At 42.9% G+C, this 26,973-nt stretch overlaps 1 protein-coding gene across 1 annotated transcript in view; it reads right to left on the reverse strand.

Annotated features, from left to right (window-relative positions):
* Positions 1-26,973, reverse strand: part of PSMD1 (proteasome 26S subunit, non-ATPase 1) — a 182,112-nt gene that overhangs the window by 149,494 nt on the left and 5,645 nt on the right. Inside the window, exons 5-13 of the mRNA XM_033958253.1 lie at positions 21,672-21,877; positions 14,482-14,625; positions 14,074-14,300; positions 13,020-13,080; positions 12,310-12,438; positions 9,713-9,801; positions 6,796-6,874; positions 6,475-6,648; positions 1,101-1,212 (exon numbers count right to left, since the gene is read on the reverse strand). Coding sequence (XP_033814144.1) covers positions 1,101-1,212; positions 6,475-6,648; positions 6,796-6,874; positions 9,713-9,801; positions 12,310-12,438; positions 13,020-13,080; positions 14,074-14,300; positions 14,482-14,625; positions 21,672-21,877 — 1,221 coding nt within the window. The remainder of the gene's footprint in view (positions 1-1,100; positions 1,213-6,474; positions 6,649-6,795; positions 6,875-9,712; positions 9,802-12,309; positions 12,439-13,019; positions 13,081-14,073; positions 14,301-14,481; positions 14,626-21,671; positions 21,878-26,973) is intronic.

Here is a 26,973-nt window from a genome sequence, read left to right on the forward strand (position 1 = left end):
TGGGGAAGAGTATGCATTTGCTGTTATTCCACATTTGCTTTTACTCGCTGAAGGGTAAGGCTTCTTGGAGTGTGTGTGTGTGGGGGGGGGGGGGTTTTGAAACCGGTGATGGGACAAAAGCGCGACGGACAAAGCCACGCTGACATTTGAGAGCAGACAATTGCGCGCAAGACTCCAGCATGCTGCCGTAAAAGTTTATTTTAAAGAGCTCCGACGGGGGTGCACTTTACTTAATAGTGTTCGCGCTGCCATTCGCGCAGCCGTTGGGGGGGTTGTGGGGGAAAAAGTTAAGTTTCCTCTATAATGGTGGGCTACAATCCCCCAAAACCATCCCCAACGGCAGCACGAACACTATTAAGTAAACTGGAGGGGTTCCCCCCTCGCACCCCCGGAGCTCTTTAAAATATACTTTTACGGCGACACGCTCAAGTCTTGCTCTCAAATGTCAGCGCGGCTTTGTCCACACTCACATGTTTTGGAATTTTCATTCAGTGTCAGAAAAGGCATACCCACTAATTAACACTGTGCACTAATTTTCTAAGTAACAGACTGGAATGCCCTTCCAGAGGCTGTTGTAGGGGAAAACACCCTCCAAGGATTCAAGACAAAGTTAGACAAGTTTCTGTTGAACAAGAACGTGCGCTGGTAGGGCTAGTCTCAGTTAGGGTGCTGGTCTTAGACCAGAGGGACTGCTGGGCATGATGGACCACTGGTCTGACTCAGCAGTGGCAATTCTTATGTTCTTATGACTGCAGGAACATTTTGCTAATGCAGGCAGTAATAAAATGACTAGAGCCATCCGACCCCCATGTCTGTCTTTTTCCAGGCCGATCCCTAGTTATTAATCTCGCTGCTCTTTCCCAATCAGGGGTACCTGGGATTGAGTTTGGACTTGTCTCTTGTTATCTAGCCTAAATTCCTTTACTCCTATGACCTCTAAAAAGCTGCCATGAATTCCAGGTATCAGAACTGAGCTACCAGTATCACATACCAATCATACACACCCTCTCCCTTCCCCAAATCTTCCTGGAGTAGGGAGCCCTGAATTGGATGAAAGTGTTAGTGCAAAACAACTTCAGATGATGAGAAAAATTACTTGCCTGTAACAGCATCATCCTGGTACAGATTGGTTTTCAGCAGATCATACACATCTTGACGGGCAGTGCCCATTGCAGCCAAACCCAGACCAAGGCAGCCCCCATGACGCACAATCTGCAGAGGCATAGAAAAGATAAAGAGATTATGTACTTACCCTGGTAAGCTCTTTTCCAGTAAATAGGTTACACATTCTAGACAGTAGGACTACTGGGCTATTCTTATGTTCTTATAGTCCCTTTAGTCACATGCTGCAGAAGGAACCCACTCCGGATTTTTCATTCTGCCTCTGTTGTACTTCACTACTCGAAAGAGTCCAGAGAAGAGCGACTAAAATAGTTAAGGGGCTGGAGGAATTGCCGTACATTGACAGATTAGAGATACTGGGCCTCTTCTCCCTTGAAAAGAGGAAACCGAGAGGGGATATGATCGAAACATTCAAGATAATGAAGGGAATAGACTTAGTAGATAAAGACAGGTTGTTCACCCTCTCCAAGGTAGAGAGAACGAGAGGCCACTCTCTAAAGTAAGGAAGTTCTTCTTCACCCAGAGAGTGGTAGAAAACTGGAACACTCTTCAAGACAAAGTTAGACAAGTTCCTGCTGAACCAGAACGTACGCAGGTAAGGCTAGACTCAGTTAGGGCAGTGGTCTTTGACCTAAGGGCTGCCGCGGAAGCAGACTGCTGGGCACAATGGACCACTGGTCTGACCCAGCAGCGGCAACTCTTACGTTCTTATGTTCTCTAGCTCCCATCTTCAGTTAGTACCCAAGCACGTAGACCTACCCAATAGATGTGAAGTAGAGGCACCTGTAGCAACAGGCTCAAACAGTACCATGAACCGCCAACATAGGCTTCAAAGGAGCTCAGAAACTACTCCCCAATAAATTAAAACAAAATATATAATTTCTGACAGGCATCCAAGAATCAGCTTGGAGAAACATAAACAGACTGAACACTGTAAGCAGGCCTAGTAAAGACAAGGTGGGAGCCTAGAATGTCCCACCTATCTACTGGAAAAGAGCTAACCAGGGCAAGTACATAATCTCTTTTTCCAGAGCAATATGGGAGATATTCTACACAGTAGGGACGTATAAAAGCAGTCCCCTCAAAAAGATAGGGCGGGCTCACAGCACCGACCCTTAAGACCAAGGACCTGAAGGCAGAGTCCTGCCTTGCGATGCATGCAGCGAAACTGGACCACACTATCTCCAACCTGCTGATAACAACAAACAACTACAAATATTTTCGCAAAGAAATCAAAAACCACCTATTCAAAAAGTTTATACAGATGGCTTAGCCCCAACCGGACCCCCCTCAACGCAACTCCCCCTCCTCCCCCCTTCACCAGTTCCCTTCTCTTTAGCCTCAAGCACGTCAACTGCTTCCCTAACGATATATATACTGGATCTGCACTATTTCCTATTTGTACAGCATCTTGTAGCTCTTGAAATATACAGCTCCATTATTCTTGTAACTTCTCCTGGAAAGAACCAGAATTCTCTCTGTAATTATCCTGGAAATGTCCAGTTGTCTCTTTTGTAATCCGCCCAGAACTGCAAGGTTGAGGCGGAATAAAAATCAGTAATGTAATGTAATGTAATCACCCAGTCTCATTCATGTGCGCTATCTCCCCATCATCACCCAGTCTCACTCACGCACTCTCCCCCCATCATCCAATCTCACTTGCTCTCTCCCTCCCAAGCCCCATCTTCACCCAATCTATCTTTCTCCCCTCCACCCCCGACATCACGCAGTCTCACTCACTTTCTCTCCAGCAGACTCTCTCCCCTGTCACATTTTCTCTCCCTCCCTGCCTTACTGTCACCCACTTGCTCTTTTAGCTCATCTTCCTTTAAAGCTGGCCACCTCTCAGCCCTTAGCCTCCACCCCAGATAAACTGATCAATTTCCTTCTCTCAGTCAAGAAGGCTCTCTCCTCAGCCCTCCTTTCAGCTCCCTCCCCCCAGTCCCTATCTGGTCAGTCTTGCTCCCTCTCCCCTGCTAGCCCCACCCCAATCCCCCTAGCTCCTCCCATGAAGAGAACCTTCCTGCTCTGTGTGCATCTCAGGAACATGTGCACTGGTCTTGAGACCGCGCAAGAGTTCCTGCACTGCGTGGTTCAGACCTTCACAAATCTGCAAGAATCTGGAAGTTTGTGCTTAAAAAAAAAAAAAAAAGGCATAAAACCCCCAGGCACCAGAGATGCCTAATTACCCTGTTTAATGACTTGTTCTATTTCATTTAGCATGGACTTTGCACGTTATTATGAAACTAAACAAAATGATGCAAAACGGGACAAAAACATAACAATTCTGCCAGCACAACATAACATAAGAACTTGCCACACTGGATCAGACCAACAGTCTTTCTAGCACAGTATCCTGCTCTTAACAGTGGCCAATCCAGGTCACAAGTAATCCCAAATAGTTGCAAAACACTCCATGCTACCTATACCAGGGCAAGCAGTGGCTTTCCCCATGTCTATCTCAAGGGCAGACTATGGACTTTTCCAAACCCAGATAAACTAATTGCTATAATCACATCCTCTGGCAATGAGTTTCCTCTTATTTGTTTAAACTTATCATGTAACTTCATTGGTTTTGTGTTTTTGAAAGAACCGATTCCCTTTTAACTGTCCTATACCACTCAGAATTTTGTAGACCTCTATCATATCTCCCTCCTGCTGACTCTTCTCTAAGCAGTCAACGAGAAATTATCAAAAATATCTAAATGGTTACACGACAATAAGCTGGCTCTTAATATATCTAAAACAGAGATGATGCTATTTCCATGCAGAGAGGGTCAGAAATTAGGAGCACACATAAACATAAATAAAACTACACTTAAGGCAGTCACTAAGATAAAGATACTGGGGGATCATATTGGACCAAAAACTGAGCTACCACGATCAAATAAGTTCACTTGTGAGAACGTTTCTATAGGTTAAGATTGATCAGATCATTATCCGCATTCCTTGAGGAATCATCGCTGAATATTCTAATACATTTGTTAGTCATATCAAAAACTGACTACTGCAATGCTTTGTACAAGGGATCTACCTTAAAAGAAATACGTAGACTGCAAATTCTTCAAAATGCTGCAATAAAAATAATTACTAAAAGAAAAAGTTTGATCACGTAACTCCCCTCTTAAAGGAAAAGCATTGCTTACCTGTAAACCACAGAATTACATATAAAATAGCATTACTCACCCACAAAATACTAATAAACAAAGCTCCTGCATTCTTAGAAAGATTTCTACTCCCTTATACTCCCACAAAATCTCTAAGATCCGAAGATAAATCTTTACTATTAGTCCCTTCATTAAAGTTCATTTATTTAATAACAACAACTTTATTTTTATATACCGCCATACCACAAACAGTTCTAAGCAGTTTACAAGGGAAGAGACTGTCTACAGACAGCGACATTACAGAGAACTTTTGAAATGACACTGGCATGTTAAGTTTAGTCAGGTTTATCTGGGAGTGTTTTGGAAGGACATCAGGTTGAAGTGGGGTCAAAGAGATAAGTTTTGATTGACTTCCTAAACGTTTGGTACGAAAGTGCATTTGAGATGAAGTTGGTTAAACATTTGTTCCATTTGCCTGCTTGGAATGATAGTGTTCTATCGAGGTATCTCTTGTAGGTGCAGCCCTTTAGGGATGGAAAAGTGAACAAGTAGGTCCTGCGTGTATTAGTTGGGCCTGAGAATTGGTGAGACAGATAGGTTGGGGATGAACCTGTCATGGTTTGGAAGCAAAGGCAAGCAAACTTAAAGATGACCCTTGCTTCCACAGGCAGCCAGTGTAGGTTTTTGTAATATGGGCTTACATGGTCTGATTTCTTGAGGCCATAAATGAGACGGACTGCAGCATTTTGGATGATTCTAAGACCTTTGATAGTTTTCTTGAGCGATCCCAAGTATATAATATTGCAGTAGTCTAAGGCAGTGGTTCCCAACCCTGTCCTGGAGGACCACCAGGCCAATCGGGTTTTTAGGATAGCCCTAATGAATATGCATGGAGCAGATTTGCATGCCTGTCACTTCCATTATATGCAAATCTCTCTCATGCATATTTATTAGGGCTAGCCTGAAAACCCGATTGGCCTGGTGGTCCTCCAGGACAGGGTTGGGAACCACTGGTCTAAGGTACTTAAGATCAGGGATTGAACCAGCAGTCGAAAGGAAAATAAATTGAAATATTGTAAGGAGAGACAAGACTTTTTCTGTTACAGCCCCTCCAATTTGGAACTTGCTCCCGATCAATATAAGAGAAGAAAAATTATTCAGAAAGTTTAAAAGTCTTCTAAAGAGCTGGCTTTATAAGGACGCTTTTAACTGAATCATTTCTAAGGATACTTTACAGAGGACTAGCAAAAATTAAGTAGATAATCTCCCCCAACCTCTTGTTTCATTACCTAACCCTTTTTATTTGTTCACAAATTGTATTTAATCCTTTCATTTTTTTTTTTCTTCCCTCCCTTTCTCATATGTATTGTTTGGTAAATAGTACTAATTGGCTAGTTTAATTATTATGACTATTTTGTTGTTTTTTTACCCAATATTATAAATAAGTTTAAATTGCATTGGATTTGGATTTTGCGATCAAATCAAATATTTTAAATAAACTTGAAGCTTTGAAAATTGAAGCTGAAGAGCCATAACCCAAGCTTTTCCCTTCACATGTAGAATTTCATGATTCAACACTCCCCTCCAATTAGATCAGGGGTGTCAAAGTCCCTCCTCGAGGGCCGCAATCCAGTCGGGTTTTCAGGATTCCCCAATGAATGTACATGAGATCTATTTGCATGCACTGCTTACATTGTATGCTAATAGATCTCTTGCATATTCATTGGGGAAACCCTGAAAACCCGATTGTATTGCGGCCCTCGAGGAGGGACTTTGACACCCCTGAATCAGATGTACTCTATCGTTCTAATAGACCTTGATAGCATGGTGCCCAATTGTCTTCCTTTCAGAAATTCCTATTCATATCTTCTAGTCACATCTGAGGCATATTATAACAGCCCTTGGCCTCTAGAGGGCACTGCAGTATACAGCATTAGGGATGTGCATTCATTTCTACTGTCATATTGTCTTTCTCTGTGTCATCAATCGTGTGCACTGTCTTGCCATAGTGAACCCTTTAGTTCAAATAGGCTGCAGTATCACAGAACAATGCTCTAATAGTGCATACTACTGCAAGAGTTGTGACCTGAGAAAAATGTTAAAATTTGAACAAAACAAAAAAAAAATCTTTCCAATGACAGAAGATGGTAAACAAAATGAAAATTTTTGCCCTGCACCTCCCTACTCAGCATTAAACAAGGAGGACAGTAGAGGACAGGAGCCTCCTGGGAAAAAGAGAGCTTACATCATTGCTGGCATTCTTCAACTGGTTAAGCAGGTAGTCGATGATGTCTCCACCATGATTGGCATGAATGAGGCCTAGAGCATAAAGCCCTCCTCCCTCCTGGTAGGCTGAGCCAGGAGAAGTGTCCTTGGGCAGGTAGGTGGCCATCAGCTGCAGCGCTTCCTTCTCGTGGCCCTGAAAGTTCATTGAGAGAGAATGTTCAGGAACTGACAGAAATCACACTCTCAAGATGCTGTTATAGGCGGCAGATTCTCAGCTATCAAATCCCCGATTCTCTAAACCTTCAGAGATGTTCTTCCCCGGCTGAAAGGATAACTCTACCTTGTGTATAACACCTAAGCTGGCTGTAGCTGTAAATTTGGCCCAGTTAGTGGCTCTTGCCAGCCATTCCAAATTATCTCTGCAATTAAAAAAAAAAAAAAAAAAATGAATATGTGACATTATCCAAGCAGAACACACATCAGTCATCATAACAATTCCAAGAGCAGCACAGAATCAACTATTGCCAGACAGAAGCTTCGCACTCTAACAGAGGCCCTGCCCCCAAAAAATCACACCAATTCTGGGTTCCCAAGGCAGCTTCCTATTTACTTCCACTATTATTTCTATAGCACTACAGACATATGCAGTGCTGTACAGAGTCACAAAGAAGAAGAAAGTCCCTGCTCCAAAGAGCTTACAATCTAAACAAACAAGACAGACAAACAGGATGTCATGGCTATAGTTAAGGGGAATGGTTAATCAGCTGGCTGGCTTGGTGGGAAGAGGAGTAGGGTTATGGATTGAAAGCTATATCAAAAAGGTGGGTTTTCCGTGCTGCTTTTAAACAAGGGAAGGGAAGGGGCTTGACGGACAAACTCAGGTAATTTATTCCAGTTAAATGGGGCAGCTAGATGAAAGGAACAGAGTCTGGAGTTGGCTGTGAAGGAGAAGGGTATGGCTAAGAGCAGCTTATCTGCGGAATGGAGATCTCTGAGAGGAGAGATATTGAGGGGCAGCAAAATGAACACTCTTGTAGGTCAGCAATAGGAGCTTGAACTGTATGTGAAGTGATTTAGGGAGTGTAGCAAGGTTGGAAGAAGATGAGTCGTGCAGCAGAGTTTTGCACAGATTGCAGGGGAGAGAGGCAGCACTGCGGGAGACTAGTTAGAAGTAGATTGCAGTAATTTAAGGGTGATGTTACGAGGGTGTGGACAAGGGTCTGGGTAGTGTGTTCAGAGAGGAAGGGACAAATTTTGGTGATGTCGTAGAAATAGAAGCAACAGACTTTAGAAGCTTGTTGGATGTGTGTAGAGAATGAGAAGTTGGAATCAAAGATGACTCCAAGACTGCGAGCAGAGGAGACTGGAACGATAACAGTATTATTTACCGAGATGGAGAAAGGAGGAGCAGAGGGTTTATGAGGAAAGAGGAGCAGCTCAGTCTTGGACATATTTAGTTTCAGATGACAGCAGGACATCCAGGCAGCAATGTCAGTCAAACAGGCTGAAACTTTTTCTTAGACTTTAGTGTATAAAGGTAGATCTGGGAGTCATCAGCATATAGGTTAACACTGGAAGCCATGGGAGGAGATCATGGCACCAAGGGAACAGAGGACGTCCTAATACAGAACCTACAGCAGAAGAGGACCCACCAATGCTACAGGCAGCAGTTCACCATCAGAGCTCAGAATCTTCTCAACACTGACATCCTCACTCTGTACAACCCAAAGGTTTAACATCAAAGACTGTTCCTGTAAACAAGTCCTCATTTAACACCAAACTTAACTAGTCCAAGGCTCTAGAAAGTTGCATTTATAATGGCATGATCCTAGCAGAATTACTAGATTTTCCTCAATGCAATCTATCCTATTAAACACATATGGCAATGTCTAAGCCAGTTCCTGTAGCTAGGTCAGCATTTTACCTACAGAAAGGACTAACTGTCCACCCTATATGAAGCAAAATTATATGCTTTGCGTCCTACCTGCTTATCTTACCCACACTCACTGAAGTCATCCTCAGGGGAGAGGAGCATCGGGGATTAAAATCTGTACCTTTAAAAGTTGGTGCAGGGGCCACAAGTGGAAAGTACCCACAGACTTGCACCTCTGCCTCCTTCTTGTCTGGATTTATCAGCCTGAAGCAGTTGTACAGGGCGGGGTAAAATCACCTAGCCAGAGCAGCACAAATCCTGGCCTGTTACTCCATGATGCACTTATCAGTTTCAGCAACTTTCTGTTTTTTTCAATTCTGGCAGCCTAGGCTAGCTGAATTTGAACTAGCAAAGAATAAAGACATTTTTTCCTATTGCTCACTTGCACTGAACGTCTTGATGTGCTATTTTTCAGGCTATGTGTTATAGCAAGTGAAGGCTCCATATGACACACAAGGCAAAACACAGCTTGCATTGATTTACACAAGAAAGAATCCTTGCTTTCTGGGTCCATTTGGTGTAATGTGTGTGCCTGGCTTGCTTTCACTCAACAAGAACCCTCCATCTTGGAAAATGCATGTAACGTGTATGCAGTAAAAAACAGCCACAGAATTTGCTGCAGCTCTTTCTAGAAGACAGTATGTACTTCTTTTGACTATTTCATTCCCCCAAACTTACACGCCTTGGAAACATTTACTAAACTAAACTAAACTAAACCTTAGGTTTGTATACCGCATCATCTCCGCAAGCGCAGAGCTCGGCACGGTTTACAGAGGTTGAGAGGAAAGGAACTACAAAGATGGATATAGGAGAGGGAATAAGAAGATAGGGAGGGAACAGGGTACTAGAGAACGGGGGGTGATTAGATTTTTGAAAAGAGCCAAGTTTTCAGGTGTTTACGGAAGGATTGGAAGGAGCTAACATTTCTGAGCGGGGATGAGAGGTTGTTCCAGAGTTCTGTGGTTCTAAAAGGGAGGGATGTTCCAAGTTTTCCTGCGCGGGATATACCTTTTGTAGATGGGAAAGATAGTTTCTTTTTAACCTGGTTCTGTGAAAGCCCTCATGTACTTTTATCCAGGCAAAGGGTAGGGGATGATCTTTTACCCTATGTAAATTGATATTTATGCTGGTACAAAACTTTTGAGAACTGCTCTGTATTGCAAGCCACCAAAAACATTTTTGGGGGTGATTTGCAAATGTGTTTTTGAGCCTTTAGTAATATGATCAAGTTAAACACACGTACAGTATGAGTTCTCCTTTCAACCCCACAAAGATATACTTTCATACTACCACACTAAGGAAGTCGAAGCAGAGCTCCACTTACCGAAGGAACTGGTCACTGGTTGTTCCACAGTGCATAAAGGAGTTTGCTATGACTGTTGCCGTGTGACACACTGAATTCCGTACAGCATCCTTGAAAGTAATGAAACGTATGTCAGTGAAAAGGAAAAACACCCACACAGGGGCCAAGACAATGACCTGCAAGACAAATCATGTCTACAGAACACTGAAAATATTTAAATGACACATCTTACTGGCAATTTTAGGTAGGGAAATACCTTTTAAACAAATGTCTCTCAGTTTCCTTTCAAGTTTGAAAAATCATCTGACCTTAGTGCGTCAATAGTTTAATAAACTGCGACACTTTTATGAGCTGGATCCTCTAATTGCCATTCATTGTAAGGCTGTGGTTAAATGGGGGAAAATCTGGAACCTGCTTAAAGAGAAGCTATGTTAAGAACATAAGAGCAAAAGACCATCGAGCCCAGTGGCCAATCCAGGTCACTAACAGCTGGCCAAAACCCAAAGAGTGCAACATTCTATGCTACTGATCCAGGGCAAGCAGTGGCTTCCCCCATGTCTTTCTCAATGACAGGTTTGGACAAGTTCCTGGAGGAAAAGTCCATAGTCTTTCTTAAAACCAGCTACACTATCCTTTCTTACCACAACCTCCGGCAAAGCGTTCCAGAGCTTAACTATTCTCTGAGTGAAAAAGAATTTCCTCCTCTTGGTTTTAAAAGTATTTCCCTGTAACTTCATCGAGTGTTCCCTAGTCTTTGTAATTTTTGATGAGCGAAAAATTGATCTACTTGTACCCGTTCTATTCCACTCAGGATTTTGCAGACTTCAATCATCTCTGTCCTCAGCTTTCTCTTTTCCAAGCTGAAGAGCCCTAATCTTTTTAGTCTTTCCTCATACGAGGCGAGTTCCATCCCCTTTATCATCTTGGTCGCTCTTCTTTGAACCTTTTCTAGTGCCGCTATATCTTTCTTGAGATAAGGAGACCAGAATTGAATGCAATACTCCAGATGAGGTTGCACTATGGAGCGATACAGAGGCATTATAACATTCTTAAGTCTTGTTACCCATCCTAGTATCCTGTTTGCTTTCTTGGCCACCACTACACATTGGGTGGAAGGTTTCATCATACTGTCTATGATGACATCCAGATCCTTTTCTTGGGTGCTAATCCCCAAGGTGGACCCTAGCACCCAGGGATGTATACCATTCGGTGCAGGTGCTTGTATAACCAAACTCCTTCCCTCTTTTTTTTCTTTTAACTGGGTTGCAGGATTAAATTTATAAAATGACAGGGTCGCTGAAATTTGCTTTCTTCACACTGTTAGTTTTTCTGCATTGTATGAACACTCTTATAGTGGGAGTGGTTTTGCTCTATGGCAATTTCTGGTAACACATTTTATTTCAATGCACAGTTCTTGTTTATTCTATTACTGTTTTAATAAAGTACCCAGTTGAAATAATTAAAAAAACCAAACAAACCCAATCCATAGAAGTGAGCCAAGGTTGTGATCCACTTTCAGTCCCTTCAATTACTCCAAGACCAGCATGGTATTAAAACTAACTCTACTACTTCAGCAGCTGGCAAAAGTAACCTTTACAGAGAACTTTCTGCCAGAGTTTTCCTTTTAGGCATCAGGAGAAACTCTGTCAATCCAACCACAGTGACTGATTAAAGACAAAAGTTCCAAAGGGCCCAACTGACACCTTATTGAGATTATTAACGTGATTTAACGTATTCATTAAAATATTAAGTGTTAACACGTTAATCGTATTCTTCCTCCACTCAGTCGCAAGCCCCAACTCTCACCCGTTCGCTTCGCTCCAAGAACATGAAGATGCAAAGGAGCAATTTGACAAACAAGAGCAGCAATTGCCTAGATGAATGATGCACATCCCAGCAAGTACCTGGTGGGATCCCAAAAATAAAGAACGATTCCAAGCAGCAGCTTCCCCCCAAGTCTACCATTTGTGACTCTCTCTTTCTACCCACAGGTGTTCTCAGTATTAGAGGCTTAAACATTTAAGGATACCTATGTCAGACTTCCCTCTCTAGGACAGGCTGGTTTCCCACTGATGAACAGCACAGTAGCGGCAGACTGATTTATTTCTAAACAAAAATTAGCAAAGGTGTCTGAACAAAAGGAAGCTTTTCCACACTTTTAGAGTGTTCTTGCAGGTTTCCTTTACACTGAATTAACAGGTGTGTTTTAGAATAAGGGAGGTGGATTAAATAAGTACATTGAACCTATCATTACTGCCCGAGAATAAAAGCTTCAGCCAGAATAATAATTTCCTAAAACAAAAATCCATAAGCCATTATTAAGAAGGATTTGGGAAAATCCACTTATTCTTAGGATAAGCAACATAATTACTCCTTGGGATCTTGCCAGATACATCTAACCTGGATTGGCCACTGCTGGAAACAAGATACCGGGCTTGATGGACCTTCAGTCTCTTCCAGTATGAAACAATTCTTATGTCCTTAATATCAGTATCCTGCTAGAAGCCATCCAGTGTGGTCTGGCAAAGCTGAGGCTAGGACTCGTCTGAAGACTGCAATTTAATCCTCTCAGAGCACTTCCATCCCCAGTAGGAACCCAAGAGGGGACTAGCACCCACCTTTGTGTTCTTCAGAATCATTAGGTCCGTGTTGTTATTTCGTATCAAAAACTGCAGATGCAGCTCGATGGCCATTTCACCACTTAAAATTTTAATCATTTTTGAAATCTGATCTTTTGGCTCCGGGGTCTGCAAAGAGAGATATATTCAGACAAGCCCTCTGGTAATAGACTGGTCCCTAAAACAAATCCCACCTCCCAAAGCTACAGCCAGTCATGCTGCACTTTGAAACATTCTGTAAGATTGTTCGTTCTTAAGTTAAATAAGTGCATAAGCATGGAACTGGGTGAACTGCATGCTACAGTACTTTATGGGGAGAGTGAGAATGCCAGGCAGTGGCACTGCCCACACGCAGAGTCAACATATGAACATGCAACAGATAAAACAAGAATGTGGGTGCCCAAATGACTATTTGACCACATTCCAAGGCTAATCCAGACACACATCTTTCTCTCACAGGCATGCTTTTCACAGACCACCAGACATACTATGTCCGACTCTAACTCACTTTGAGCTGCCAATGAATAGGGGCAATCAAACACTAAACAAATTAAATTTCCATAAGCCCTCAAAGATGACAGAAGCAGAGCAAAGTTAGATGCCTAAGACAATGCTCTGAATAGGTGGGGGGGGAGGAAGAGAGGAAGGGCCCGGGGATTACCACTTTATCGCTTCATGCGTGGGCATCTCTGGCAACCACCTATACTCACATCATCTGTAGATTTCCCAGCAGATGGGCTTCCTGACTTTTCTTCAGCCTCCGCAGCTCCACTAGACCAGAACAGAAACAAATTGTAGACAGCACATGGCATATCCCACTGACCTCCTCCTGTACAAGAGTGGGAATTCCCAGCACCAACAGGGACCCCAGGCCTTCAGGAACTAGAGGAAGATCTTTTCTTTTACACCAGCAGTTTCTCTTGTTCCTCTACACTAGAGAATGACACGGGGACAAATTTTTCCCTGTCCCATTCCTGCAAGCTCTGTCCTCATCTGCACAAGCCTCAAACACTTTAAAATCCTAAGTGTTTGAGGCTTGTGCGGTGAAGGTAGTTTACAGAAATGGGGTAGGGACAAAACTAACGGGGACAGGACGGGGAAATTGAGTTCTTGCAGGGATGGGGAAAAATTTGTCCCCATGTCATTCTCTACTCTACACTTCATTTGCTTGGAATCAGAGCTTAGATCCAGCACATCAGTCTTCAGTACAAACCACTCTAGAACTCTCTCTGTTCTATTTTATATCCCCACCTCATCTCAATATGTCTAGTCCGGTCATCGCAGTTCTATTCCTGAATACAGAAACTTAAGAGCCACTCTTAAGAAGTAAACATGACTTCTCTTCCCCAACCCCTACAGTGGGGGTGGCAGGATGGTCTGAGCACGGCCTCTGTAGCTTCTCCAGTCCTGAGCAATCTGGAGAGAAAATCACAATCCTTCTGCATGGCAGGGAACAGCACTTGTTCCCTGTGCCATGGGGCCAACAGTACAACAGTAATCTTCTCCTGTGCCATAGACCAAGTTTTAGAAGTCAGAGGTCATAGACATTGCGTGTCGTTATCCACCTCACTGACCCCATCCAATTCTCCCTTTCACTGCTACACCTTCCCTCACCTGCCATTTCAACTGCTCAATTATCATTTCCCTTGGACTGTAAGTTCACTAGGGCAGGTGTTACGCCTTATATATTACAGGCATTGAAAGGTTCAGCCATGGAAATGATCTCCTTTACACAAGAGACTAAATTAGATGAACTCTGCTCACCTGTCTTTGTCCACACCAGAAACAGTGCCAGTGTTGGTGGAACCAGGTACAGATGCAATGGGTGTGCCCACAGTGCGTAGGTTCTGGATGACAGAGGACAGGAATTGCTGGCTTGCACTTTCATATAAGTCAAAGCAGATTTGGTATGCCGTGAGGAGGCTGTCTTCCTTAACTAGTTTCTCCAGAATGTCACTCACTGCTTGGGGGTCATCCAGGAAAATCAGGCACTGGGAAAAAGAGGAAAGGCAGGAACTAAATCAAGAAAAACTTGAAGAATGGAAACCAAGAAGAGAAGAGAAGTAGTTGGGCGGGGGTGGCTGGAACAAAGAAGCTGTGTCCCTGAGATGGCTGGACTCAGTGCAGGGATGGAATGATCTAAAAAGCAGTGGCAACCATGCTGGGACCTACCTGACAGACATTGATGAAGTCTGGTTTCTCCAAGTTCATGTAGATTTTAACCAGCACTCTCAACACATTGTTACGGAACTGCTTGTTTTGCATCAGAGACATGCAGACCTTCAGGCTATATGCCAACATCCCTGGGACATCATTCTGCAACACAATCAAATATAGTACTTAACTTCAGCAAATTAAAAAAACAAAAAGTTCTGAGAGATTACGTGATGCTGTGAACTGGAAAGCAGCACCTCGTGCCAGCTCCAGAGCCCTGTTCCTCTTTTAGCCATAAAAAGAGAATCGTTGTGTGTACTTTGCCTGCCTTTTTCAGCGCACTTATTTGCTGTTACATGGACAAATATTTGGCGAAATTGTAACCAGCTATGACCTCAAAAACTACTAAAAAAGAGTGAGAGAAGAGTAAGCCTGGAGAGGACAAAATGGTGGATACGCCGCGTGCAACTAGTCCGGCGTTTTCTCTCGAGATGCGAGTAGAACTTCAACAGGCAATATTGCAAGCTCTGGGTCCTCATATGGAACAAATTTCCTCACAACTTACTAAATTGGAATCACTCCTGGAGGACAACTCTACTCGAGTAACTGAATTAGAGAACCGGGTCGCCTTGGTGGAGGACGAGGCCACCTCAATGGCGTCAGATGTTGCGACACTCATGACCCAATTACGCACTTGTCAAGAAAAGCTTGAAGATCTAGAGAACAGATCACGCCGGGGCAATTTGAGATTTATTGGATTGCCGGAGACTATCACTGACTCCGTGCTTCTCTCCGTAGTGGAATCTTGGTTGGCCAGCGAGTTGCTGATGCCTACTTCTTTGGGCCCCGCACGCTTTGAGCAGGTACATCGAGTGGGATCCTGCTCTGGGAAGGACCAACGACCAAGGGTGGTGATCGGTAAATTGTATAACTACCGGCACAAGTTAAAATTGCTTCGGGCTTACCGCGCTAAGAAAGACTTGTTGAATTATGAATCTACTCCATTGCGGATTGGCCAGGATTATTCAGCAGCCTTAACGGATAAACGGAGGGTGTTCCACCCTCTCTGTGCTAAACTCGTTGAATGGAAATGCCATTTTATGTTTCTTTATCCGGCAGTGTTAAAAATTCAGCAAAATGGAAAGTGGCATGTCTTTGACTCAGCGACTTTGGCAGGAGAGTTTATTAATAATTTGGAGCCTTCATCATCGCTTCCTACATGACTGCTCATGCCTTCTTTGTTTATACAAATGCTGACTATACTGGTGGTTCATTGTTTGTTATATAATTACTGCTAGCATGGCTTTTCTCCTTCCTTGTTTAGTAGCTCACCTTAGGGGAAGGGGCTCTGAAGGCTTCTTTATCGTGCTCTCTTTTCCTATTGCCTGGTGGGATGGGCAAGGGTGGATTAAGGAGAGGAGGGTGGGGAGGGGGTTGGGGGTGTATTTTTTGTATATTCCGGTGTGTCTTTGTATATCACTTTTTTGGTTTATCTCAGACTTCTGTAGTGGGGATTAATATTTTGCCTCCTGGGCAAGGGATGAGCGCCAGGGGGTCTTTTCCAGTGAGCATGTTGGTATGTGCTTATTCTTTTGGCAGTGAGTGGTAGGACCTTTCGAATACTGTCCTGGAATGTGGGTGGCGTCACATCTCCTGTAAAGAGAACTAAACTGCTTCAACGTCTCCAAACTCATAAAGCGGATTTGACATGCCTGCAGGAAACCCGATTTACGGATGCAGAACATGCCAAACTACAGAGAGGGTGGGTGGGCCAAGTAATATCAGCTTCTTCGTCTAATAAGAAAGCAGGCGTAGCCCTCTTAATACGGAAGGGGTTCCCAGGCCGGGTGGAACGTTTATATGGTGACGAAGATGAGAGAATTCTCTTGTGCAAACTTACAATGTCTGGTCAATCCTATCTTATTATGGTAGTATATGCACCTAACCAATATGACCACAAATTCTTTTCCTCTCTGGTACGCCTTGTTCTTAGGGACCAGACATCTCCACTGATATTGGGGGACTTAAATCAGGTGTTGGACCAGGATTTAGAAAGAACGGCACCGGGTCCTTCACAACACCCTAGTATAACTAGGGACATTTCCTTTCTCTGCGATACTTTAGATTTGACTGACCCGTGGCGCCTATTGCATCCTACAGACAGAGATTTTACTCATCAATCGAGAGCGCATCACACGTTTTTCAGAATAGATTATATATTGCTTCCCACAGCTTCCTTCTCCCAGGTACATTCTTCAGAGGGGGTCCTCTCTCTGTATCAGATCAGTGGATCTTTTTTTTTTCATATATAAATTTTTATTGAAAAGTTTTCAATATAATGTACAACAAGAGCAAAACCACAAGACACACGTAGTATCAGTTACAAGTACAATATAAGTAGTACAATATTAAAAGCAATAAAACCACAACCCAAAATCAAAAACAAAAACCATTCAGCCCCATCTAGTTTTCACCTTCCCTTCCCCGCCTCCAGCCCATATTCCCCATCCCAAAGTACCCCACAGTCCCCCCCTCCCCGGTCACATAGCAGACAACAGAACAACCAATACTAGGCAATCCCTCAGAGTATGTCCAGCAGTTCTTCCAACTTATTCCAAGTGTGGACAGATCAGTGGATCTTTTACATGGTGATGGATTTCCTACCCAAGGGACTTGGAGATTTCCCTCCTATTTAATTAGTAACTCGGACTTTACTCGGTATCTTACTTCAAAGTGGGAGGATTATGTCACTTATAATTCTCAACATAAGGAGACCCCATTATTATTTTGGGAGGTGGCAAAATCCGTTCTTAGGGGAGACATTATTTCCTACATCATGGCCCAGAGAAAGAGACTCTCTCAGGGGATTTTACACTTGGAACAGGGTTATAGAACACTGAAGCGGGCACACATCGCACATCCCACTTTTCAGTCGAGGGAGGCCCTGACAGCGGCACAAGCTGCCCTGAACACTCTTTCATATAAGCGTACACAGCGCTAGCTTTATTATTCTAGAGTTCATTACTATAAATTTGGAAATAAATCTGGGAGTTTGCTGGTGACCTTAACTAGACCTAGGCAGCCCAATCGTTATATCACTCGCCTCCTTCTTAATTCGAGAGTGGAGGTGACCATTACACCTGCTATTGCAGATATCGATCCCTCTGCGATTTTATCATCGTCATCTTCAGGAGTGTCTGGGTGAACTTTCTTATGCCTCTTATGCCACCAAATGGTCCATGGATTTGCCCTGCGAGGTTTCTGCCCTCATAATTAAACGAGGGCTTTTCTTAAAATCTGGCACGCTGCTGGCCTCAATTACCTGTTGTGGAAGATTATTCCAGCGATCAACCACTCTTTCAGTGAAGAAATATTTTCTGGTGTCGCCATGAAATTTCCCACCCCTGATTTTCAACAGATGCCCTCTTGTTGCCGTGGGTCCTTTAAGGAAAAAGAAATCCTAGTCCACCTCGATACGGCATGTGACATATTTGAACGTCTCAAACATGTCTCCCCTCTCTCTGCGTTCCTCGAGTGAGTACAGCTGCAACTTACCCAGTCGTTCCTCATACGGGAGATCCTTGAGTCCTGAGACCATCCTGGTGGCCATTCGCTGAACCGACAACTCTCCACACATCTTTTTGATAATGCGGCCTCCAGAATTGTACACAGTATTCCAGATGGGGTCTCACCATGGATCTGTACAACGGCATTATGACCTCGGGCTTATGGCTGACGAAACTTCTATGGATACAGCCCATGATTTGTCTAGCCCTGGATGAAGCTTTCTCCACTTGATTGGCAGTCTTCATGTCTTCGCTAATGATCACCCCCAAGTCACGTTCTGCTACATTCCTTGCTAGGATCTCACCATTTAGGGTGTAAGTCCTGCATGGACTTTTGCCGCCAAGGTGCATGACCTTGCATTTTTTGGCACTGAAACTTAGTTGCCAAGTCTTTGACTAATGCTCCAGCAGGAGTAGGTCCTGCGTCATACTGTCGGGCATTGAGCTTTTGTTGGGCACTGTGCTTTCATCTGTTGTGCGGTTGCCTACTATGTTGCATAGTTTGGCGTCATCGGCAAATAATGTAATTTTACCTCGAAGCCCCTCAGCCAAGTCTCTTACGAAGATGTTAAATAGGATCGGGCCCAAGACCGAGCCCTGCGGCACTCCGCTGATCACCTCCGTCGTATCGGAAAGGGTATCGTTTACCACTACCCTCTGAAGTCTACCTCTAAGCCAGTCCCTAACCCATGCGGTTAATGTTTCACCTAGTCCCATCGAACCCTTCTTGCTCAATAACCTGCGGTGTGGGACGCTATCAAATGCTTTGCTGAAGTCCAAGTACACGATGTCCAGGGACTCCCCTATATCCAGCTTTCTTGTTACCCAGTCAAAGAAGCTGATCAGATTTGATTGACAGGACCTACCCTTCGTAAGACCATGTTGATGGGGATCTCGTAGATTCTCCTCGTTCAGGATCGTATTCAATTGGCATTTGATTAGTGTTTCCATAAGTTTACTCACTATCAATGTGAGACTCACCGGTCTATAATTCTCAGCCTCCGTCCTGCATCCCTTTTTATAGAGTGGTATGACGTTAGCCATTTTCCAATCCAACGGGACTTTTCCTGTTCTTAGGGAAAGATTGAAGAGCGTGGATAACGGTTCCGCCAGGACGTCACTCAACTCCCTGAGCACCCTGGGGTGTAGTTTGTCCGGTCCCATAGCTTTGTTCACCTTGAGTCTTGATAGCTCCTCGTAGACACTACTGGGCATAAACTCGAAATTTAGAAACGGGTCTTCCGAGTTTTCCCTCGTCGGCAGCTGAGGGCCGGATCCCAGTGCCTCGCAAGTGAAGACCGAGCAGAAGTATTCATTTAAAAGTTTGGCTTTGTCGGAGTCCGATTCTACATAGTTCCCGTCGGGTTTCCTAAGGCGTACTATCCCATCTGTGTTTCTTTTTCGGTCACTAATATACCGGAAGAAGGATTTATCGCCCTTCTTGATGTTCTTCGCAAGGTTCTTCTCCATTCGGCCTCCCTGACTGCCGTTTTGACCGCTTTTGACTTGGCCAGATAGTCTTCCTTGGATTCTCGCTTCCCTGATTGTTTGTAGAGGATGAATGCTCTTTTCTTCTTTTTTATGAGGTCTGAGATCTCCGCAGAGAACCACTGTGGTCTATTGTTTCTTTGCCGTTTACTTACTGATTTGACGTTGGTTGCTTCGTGTAAGGTTGATTTCAGAGTTGACCACATTACCTCTACATTATCTGTTTCGGCGTGGTTTTGCAGTGCCCGATGGACGAAATCTCCCATGCTTTCGAAGTTTGTGCCCTTAAAGTTGAGGACCTTGGTTGATGTGCTTGACTTAGTGAAACCTTTCCTGAGGTTGAACCAAATCATGTTGTGGTCACTAGAGGCCAACGTATCGCCTACCGAGACCTCTGTGACATTGACCCCTCAAGTGACATTGATTGAAATGAACTATAAATTTTTGTTACGGCTTTACCGATCTCCCTCTTATATGTATCGGGTGAAAATGTGCGCTTCAGACCGATGCCTTAAATGTCAATATTCTCCTGCTACTGTGTGAAGGTGCAGATGTTTTGGCAACATATACACCAGCATATAATGGCAATGTGGCATTATCAATATACATTTTGCCTGGTTATGTTGTTTACTTTGAAGTCTCTTCCTAGATCCTCCCCGAAGGGATTTCAGAGTTTTCTGGATCGTACGATACTGTTGAGGAAGAAAGTGATACTTCACTGTTGGATCTCTTCAGACTCTCCTACGCTTGCACATTGGCATATGTTGATGTTGCAACAAGCCTCCATGGAACATCTGTATCATTCCTCATTGGACTCAATGCAGGGGCGAGGGTATTGTACTCGTTGGGAGCCATTCTGGAATACATTGACACCCAGAGCTCGCAGCCATTTACTCAATGTTTGAGCTCCACTGGTATAAGACACACTGGACTGGAATATTTCTATTGCACTTTGTGATTTCTGTTGTTGTTGGGGGAGGGGGAACACAGGGACGGGAGTGGAACTGGGCTGAATTTTGGTACTCACTGCTTATTGTTGTACACTACGTTGCTGTTTGGCATTTATTTTTTGAAAACATAATAAAAAACATTGAAAAAAAAAAAAAAAGTTCTCACACTGCTTACTGTACAAAGTGATACAATAATATGCCACCTGCATCAGCACAACCAAAAGAAAGGAAAACTTAATTTTCTTTCCTTTAGGCCTACCAGATGAGTCTAGAATCTTTGGCTTATGTTTACACAAAGATGGAGACAAAAACTTGTGATCCCTGCCCTACAAGGCCACCATGCAGCCTTAGGTCTCCAGTATTTTGAATGACAAAGCAAAGCAATGGAGACAAAGTGTTTTTCCTTTTTCTTGAGTCATAAGAACAATACCAACTGCTTCAAATCTATTTATAACAAACCAGTGAAACAAGACCACAGAAAACAGAAACTTGAAAACACAAGAAGAAAAACTATACTCCTTGAAAAACACAAAACAGAAATCAGAAACAGAGCAGCTCAATACCCCTGCAGCACTCAGGAAGGCCTCTGGACCAAAGGCTGCGTAGTGTCCCTACAAGGCAGAGCTCACAAGTGTTTGCTCTCCAACTCCATCTGCTGGTTGGCAGGCGTGTACCAGAGGTTCTGGACTGGTCTGGCAAGGATACCAAGCAATACAGCATTAGTGGAAAGAGATTGGGACTTTCTGTAGTTATACAACCACGCTCAAAGTTGTTAATATATAGGTACTTCAAGCATTTTCCCTATCTGTCCAGGTGGGTTCACAATCTATCTAATATACCTGGGACGGTGGTGGATTAAGTGACTTGTCCAGGGTCACAGGGAGCAGTACAGGATTTGAATCCAAAACCTCAGGGTGCTAAGGCTGTAGCTCTAACCAATGTGCCACATTCTCCCCCTAATTACCACACCCAGATACACCCATCACTCCCCAGCATAGCAGAGATACAGGGCTTTGATAAGATTAATTTAGGCATAAAAAGCATTCCCCTTGTATCCAGTCCTAGGACACAACAGCATTTCTCAGTTAAAATCTGAACAGGCTAGCAAAATAAAACCACAGTGGCTTATCTACAAAATAAATTGGAAACTATAAATTGGAATGTAAAATCAAAACACAATGCTCTTGCCATTTCTGACACTTACTGATTCCAAGATTGTTTTCTCAAAGACATCAAGCCGGCGAGTCTCCAGCGCGATGCCAATGGCCTGTTTGTACTTATGGTCATCCAAGCAGCGCTGGAACATCTTGTCCACAATGCCTTCCAGTCGCTGGTCCACAGCTTTGCGCTCACCCTCAGGAAGATCAGCATTCTCCACACACTGCTTTGTGTAGTGATCAATGCACTTTGCTAAAATAAAATGACATTTGAGACCGCCTTAGCACAAGAACACATTTCCCAAAATTGTAAGTAGCTTCGTATCCCAAGCAAGAATGGTGAACTATATTCACTTATCCAGATCATCTGCCATCTACGATGCAACTGAACTATTTCTAAGCTGGCAGAACACAAAGGACAGACACTACGGGAATCACTCTACAAAGAAGGTACCTACATTGAGGGTGCCTGTTATGATGCATTTACTTAGCTGAAATGGTTAATCTAGTAGGGTATAGTAAACTAAGTTAGACTAGTTAACTGCAATCCTGATCATCATACATTATTTGCTAGAATTACATAGGATAAGTGTAAATTTAATATAAATATACAATAGTGCAACAATTCAAATGCATAGGATAGTGTGTAAATACTTTATACTCAGTCAATAAGACCAAATGCACCACACCACGATGCCTAAATACACTAAACCCAAAGGTTGTGATATACCAAAACCCATCAAAGAAACAATCTAACTCTGTACTGTAATACCTTTGCAGAAGCTCCTGTAAACTGCTCTGAACTGACTCACCCAGTGATTAGTAGTAGTAAAGAAGCTTTCAATAAACAAACAAAATATATGTGTTACATCTACTCCTATGCACTGTTCTAGAAAGATCATCAGCATAGTTTGAAACTGGTGGAGTCTAGCCAGAGTGTAAAGTTATGCAAGCCATCGTTGGAACTTTCCCGCACACATGGCCAGTGTAAGTGCGTACATTAGTATTTTATAAAACGAAGTAGGCACCTACTTACCATTAGATGCCAAGTGGAGGTGGAGGGAATTCTACAACAAGGCACCTGGCAGGAACCTATTATATGGAGTAAAGCAAGCACCTACTTCCTATTATAGAATACTCAATCAAAAAACCAAAAAGAGAGGCAATATAACTCACACAGTACTAAGCTGTTGAGTGACAAAAGAGAACATAAACAAACAAAAAGTCACTCCATATGTATTGAATCAGAAAAAAAATCTAAAAATGTTCTTCTTTACTGTTTCTAGGAACTGTGCTCAGAGACATGAAGGCTATAAAACCACCTCACCACCCAATCAATAAAGTGTCAGAAGAATGGTATATATCTCTCTAGTTGATTACGCAGAACCAAACAGGTTATAGCTTTATCATTTTGGGTCTGAAACTCTAAAAAGAATAAAACTTAGCTTTAGAGAATCTCTGGTTCCGACACTGGATAATGAGGAGGTACGAATTTTTGCAGTTAGCACCGGAGTTCTAACAATATATGAGACTTCATTGGCCACTTTTTTTGGAAGGGTTCAGCAGTGGCTTTTCGGTTCCCTGAAGCAGTATCGAAATGTGCACGTCGGAACCAGCGATTCTCTAAAGCTACAACTGAAGGGACTTTAGCGACTATTCAATGCCGCTTGGACATAAGCAAAAAGATAAGCGCTTCTGTCCTCCTTAAAACTTTAAGACTGTTATGCACACAGTTTTTGCACTTAAATTAGATAAGGATGAAATGTGTTTACAGCCTTTTGCACAATTGAGTTTTTATACTTGTCTTTAAAAAGAAAAAAACGCTAAAAAAAAATTTAAAACAAAAAAACAAAAAAATTTTTTAGTAGTAATTTATATTATTAATTTTGATGAAGTGTATTAATTATACACATTGATAAGATGAAGGTTTTGGATCTATGAAAGATACTCCTGCCACAATTCCTTAGTTGGATAATTTCATTATGATCCACGGAGTGGCAATTCTGAGATTCTTTCCTTCATGTGAGTAAATAACTATTCTCCTGATCGGTTAACCTTTTGAGTATCTTGTTAGTAGCGGTTAATCTTTTTTTCATCTTTTTTACTGTTTTCCAGAAGCACCCAGTGTTACCAAAGCCCTCCTCTAAGAACCCTATAGTCAGTCCAGCGGCTAGACACCTCTGCCAGGATTCCTGTGCCTGAAGGTGCTTTAAAGGTAACGTGAACCAAAATGATCATTCTGCCCAAGAATTGTTGGATGGCCGTTGATAAAAGCTCTCTTTTCTTCCATGAATTATATTGTCTGCTCATTGCCAAGCTCCTCTCCGTAATCTGCCCAAGGTGAAGAGCAGTCACAACAAGAGGTGCATTGTCAAGAAGTACCCTGTGAGTCATAACATCAGGAACAATGCTTGGCTTACTCTGCTGGTTTACTCATCCTGCCTGTTCCCCAAGCATTTCCTCACACCGCTATGTGAGCCTGCTGCTAGGCCCAAAAAAGGTTTTGCTAAACCCAGTTCCTTCACGGCAAAGAGAATGTGGCATCCTGCCTGAGCTCCCTCAGGACTCGTCATTCAAGGATGGACCCCCATTTGCTGTCTGTGCAGGTCAACTCGCCCACTGCCATAATGTCCAGTACCATGGCTGTGTCATAGATGCCTGAGGTACTCCAAGATTCTTCTCCTGTTTTCCAGGTAGCTTCTTTGTTTGTTTGTTCATTAAGTTTAGGGTCATGGCCAGTGAAAAGGTCATTTAGGTGTTCCAGATAAATGTTCAGTCTTACATCCTCCACCACCTCAAAATTTCCTTTTAACCCTCTAAGCCCCCTACTGAGATTCTGATAACTTGCACACAATAAAAATGTAGAAGAGGGCCAAAGTGTACCATACATATGAAGCACAAAGGACCTCCAAAGTAAGGGATAATCAGGCGGAACTTTATTGTAGGATCCTTCACAAGCCATGTTTCCACAAACCCTTACAAGACCAAAACGCAACCTCACCAAAGATCACTCATCTACCCGAAAATTATTCAAATCACACAAACAAAATGGACTACACTACTCTAACATGTGCATACGTTAAAATCAGAGCCATAGGCCCCAAGACAGAACACATAAAAAACTGGATAGAAGAAGAAAACATAGATTGCCTTTTCCTCACAGAAACTTGGTTTACTTCAGATTCAGACCCCAGAATAATGGAAGTCTGCCCTAAAGGATACAAAATAATAGTGGTCTGCAGAGAGAACAAAAGAGGAGGAGGAATTGCCATCATAGCCAAAACCACATTAGACCTAAAAATACAAGACAAAACAACCACCCTATACATGGATATACTAGCCTGTCAACTCTCAAGCACAACACTCAAAGGAACACTTAACATGCATGCTCTGCTACATAACTCCAGGAAATTGGAACACAGCAAAACCAAAATTCTAAGATTTCATATACCGAAACTCATTAACGACAACCTACAACTTAATTCTAGGAGACCTAAACCTCCACCTCGAAAACCAATCCTACAAACAAGTTGAAAACTTACTATCATACCTCGAGGCCTTTACATACAAGATACTAGACCCTCAAGCCACACATGAAAAAGGACACCAACTCGACATTGAAGCCTACATGTCACAACAGCCCACTCAACCAGAAATTCACACATCAAACGGATACTGGTACCGCTCCCTCTGGTCTGACCATTATACGTACTCCTTCAAAATCAACTGGACCAAAAACAAAAGCAAACCAAATTACACAAAAAATAACTTACAACTCACATCAACACATCAACCCCACCCCCACCAAATTCTGGACAAAAACAGACACCATAATCTAAGACTACAATCCCAAAGACTTCATCTCACAATGGAGCCAGCTAAGTACAGCAACCCTAGATGAGCTAGCTCCAGAACAATCCAAAACCAGAATCCATAGAAAAATCAGACAAATGGTTCGACAACGAACTACTCCAACTCAAAAGGCAATGCAGACAACTAGAAAGAAAATGAAGAAAAAGTAGCCATGATTCCACAAAATAAGCATGGAGAACACTACACCAAAAATACAAACAAAAGCTGAAAGAAAAAAGAAAGACATACTACACAATCAAATAGAAGGATCCCAAGACACAAAAAAACCTATTCCAGTTACTAAAAGAACTCGCAGACACCATACCATATCTAACCAATAACAACTCCCCCTCCTTCAGCCACCTTATTAGCCACATTCTTCAAAAATAAGATCACAAATATCAGAGCCATGCTTAATGGAACACCTACTCACCTAGAAGAGATCTCAACTCCCCCCCAGAGAAAGAATTAGTAGCAGCAGACAGAACTTGGTCCCACTTCTCACCTATACAATAGTCAGACCTCAACAAACTATACAACAAATACAGTCACGCAGCCTGTGACCTTAAACACTGCCCACCATATCTATTTAAAACCTCCAATACGCTATTCCGCACTTTACTCCTACAACGAATACAAATTCTACTCACAGATGGACAGTTCCCACAAGACCTCAGTGAAATCATCATAATTCCACTCCTAAAAGACCTCAAAGGAGCAACGGACCAACCATCCAACTACAGACCCATAGCCTCAATCCCACTTTACATTAAACTAATGGAAGGCCTCGTAGCTAAAACCCTAAATGTATACCTAGAAAACCACAACCTACTCCACCCCACACAACTATAGCACTAAGACTCTACTAGGAACACTCATGGACATCGCGAGACAACACCGCAGCACAGGCAAAAAAATGCTGATCATACAACTAAACATCTCCGCAGCCTTTGATCTAGTAGACCATGACATCCTTTTACAAACTCTAGACTCAATAGGAATTACTGGAAAGGTACTAACATGGCTCAAAGGATTTCTACAAACCAGAACTTATAAAGTCAAAACAAACAAAGAAAAATCAGAACCATGGTCCAACCCATGTCGAGTTCCCCAAGGATCACCCCTGTCTTCCACACTCTTCAACCTATACATTGCCTAAGCTCATACCTAGACAAACAAGGCATTACCTCCTACAGCTACGCAAATGACATCAGCATACTCCTCCCCTTCGATTAACTTGAGCCCTCCATGGTAGGCACAATACACAGAACACTTGAAACAGTAGCGACATGGATGAGTACACAAACTAAAACTTAACCCTGACAAAACAAAATTCATCCTCCTAGAAAACAGCAAAGCCCCAACCTTGACTAACCTAATAATAAACTCAATCTTATACCCCATTCAACCCATGCTAAAACTCCTCGGAGTGCTGATAGACTATGTAACCACAAATCAACAAAATAATAAAAACATCATTCGCAACTATGAGAAACC

This window comes from Geotrypetes seraphini, chromosome 9 (assembly GCF_902459505.1).
Source record: "Geotrypetes seraphini chromosome 9, aGeoSer1.1, whole genome shotgun sequence".
Taxonomy (NCBI): domain Eukaryota; kingdom Metazoa; phylum Chordata; class Amphibia; order Gymnophiona; family Dermophiidae; genus Geotrypetes; species Geotrypetes seraphini.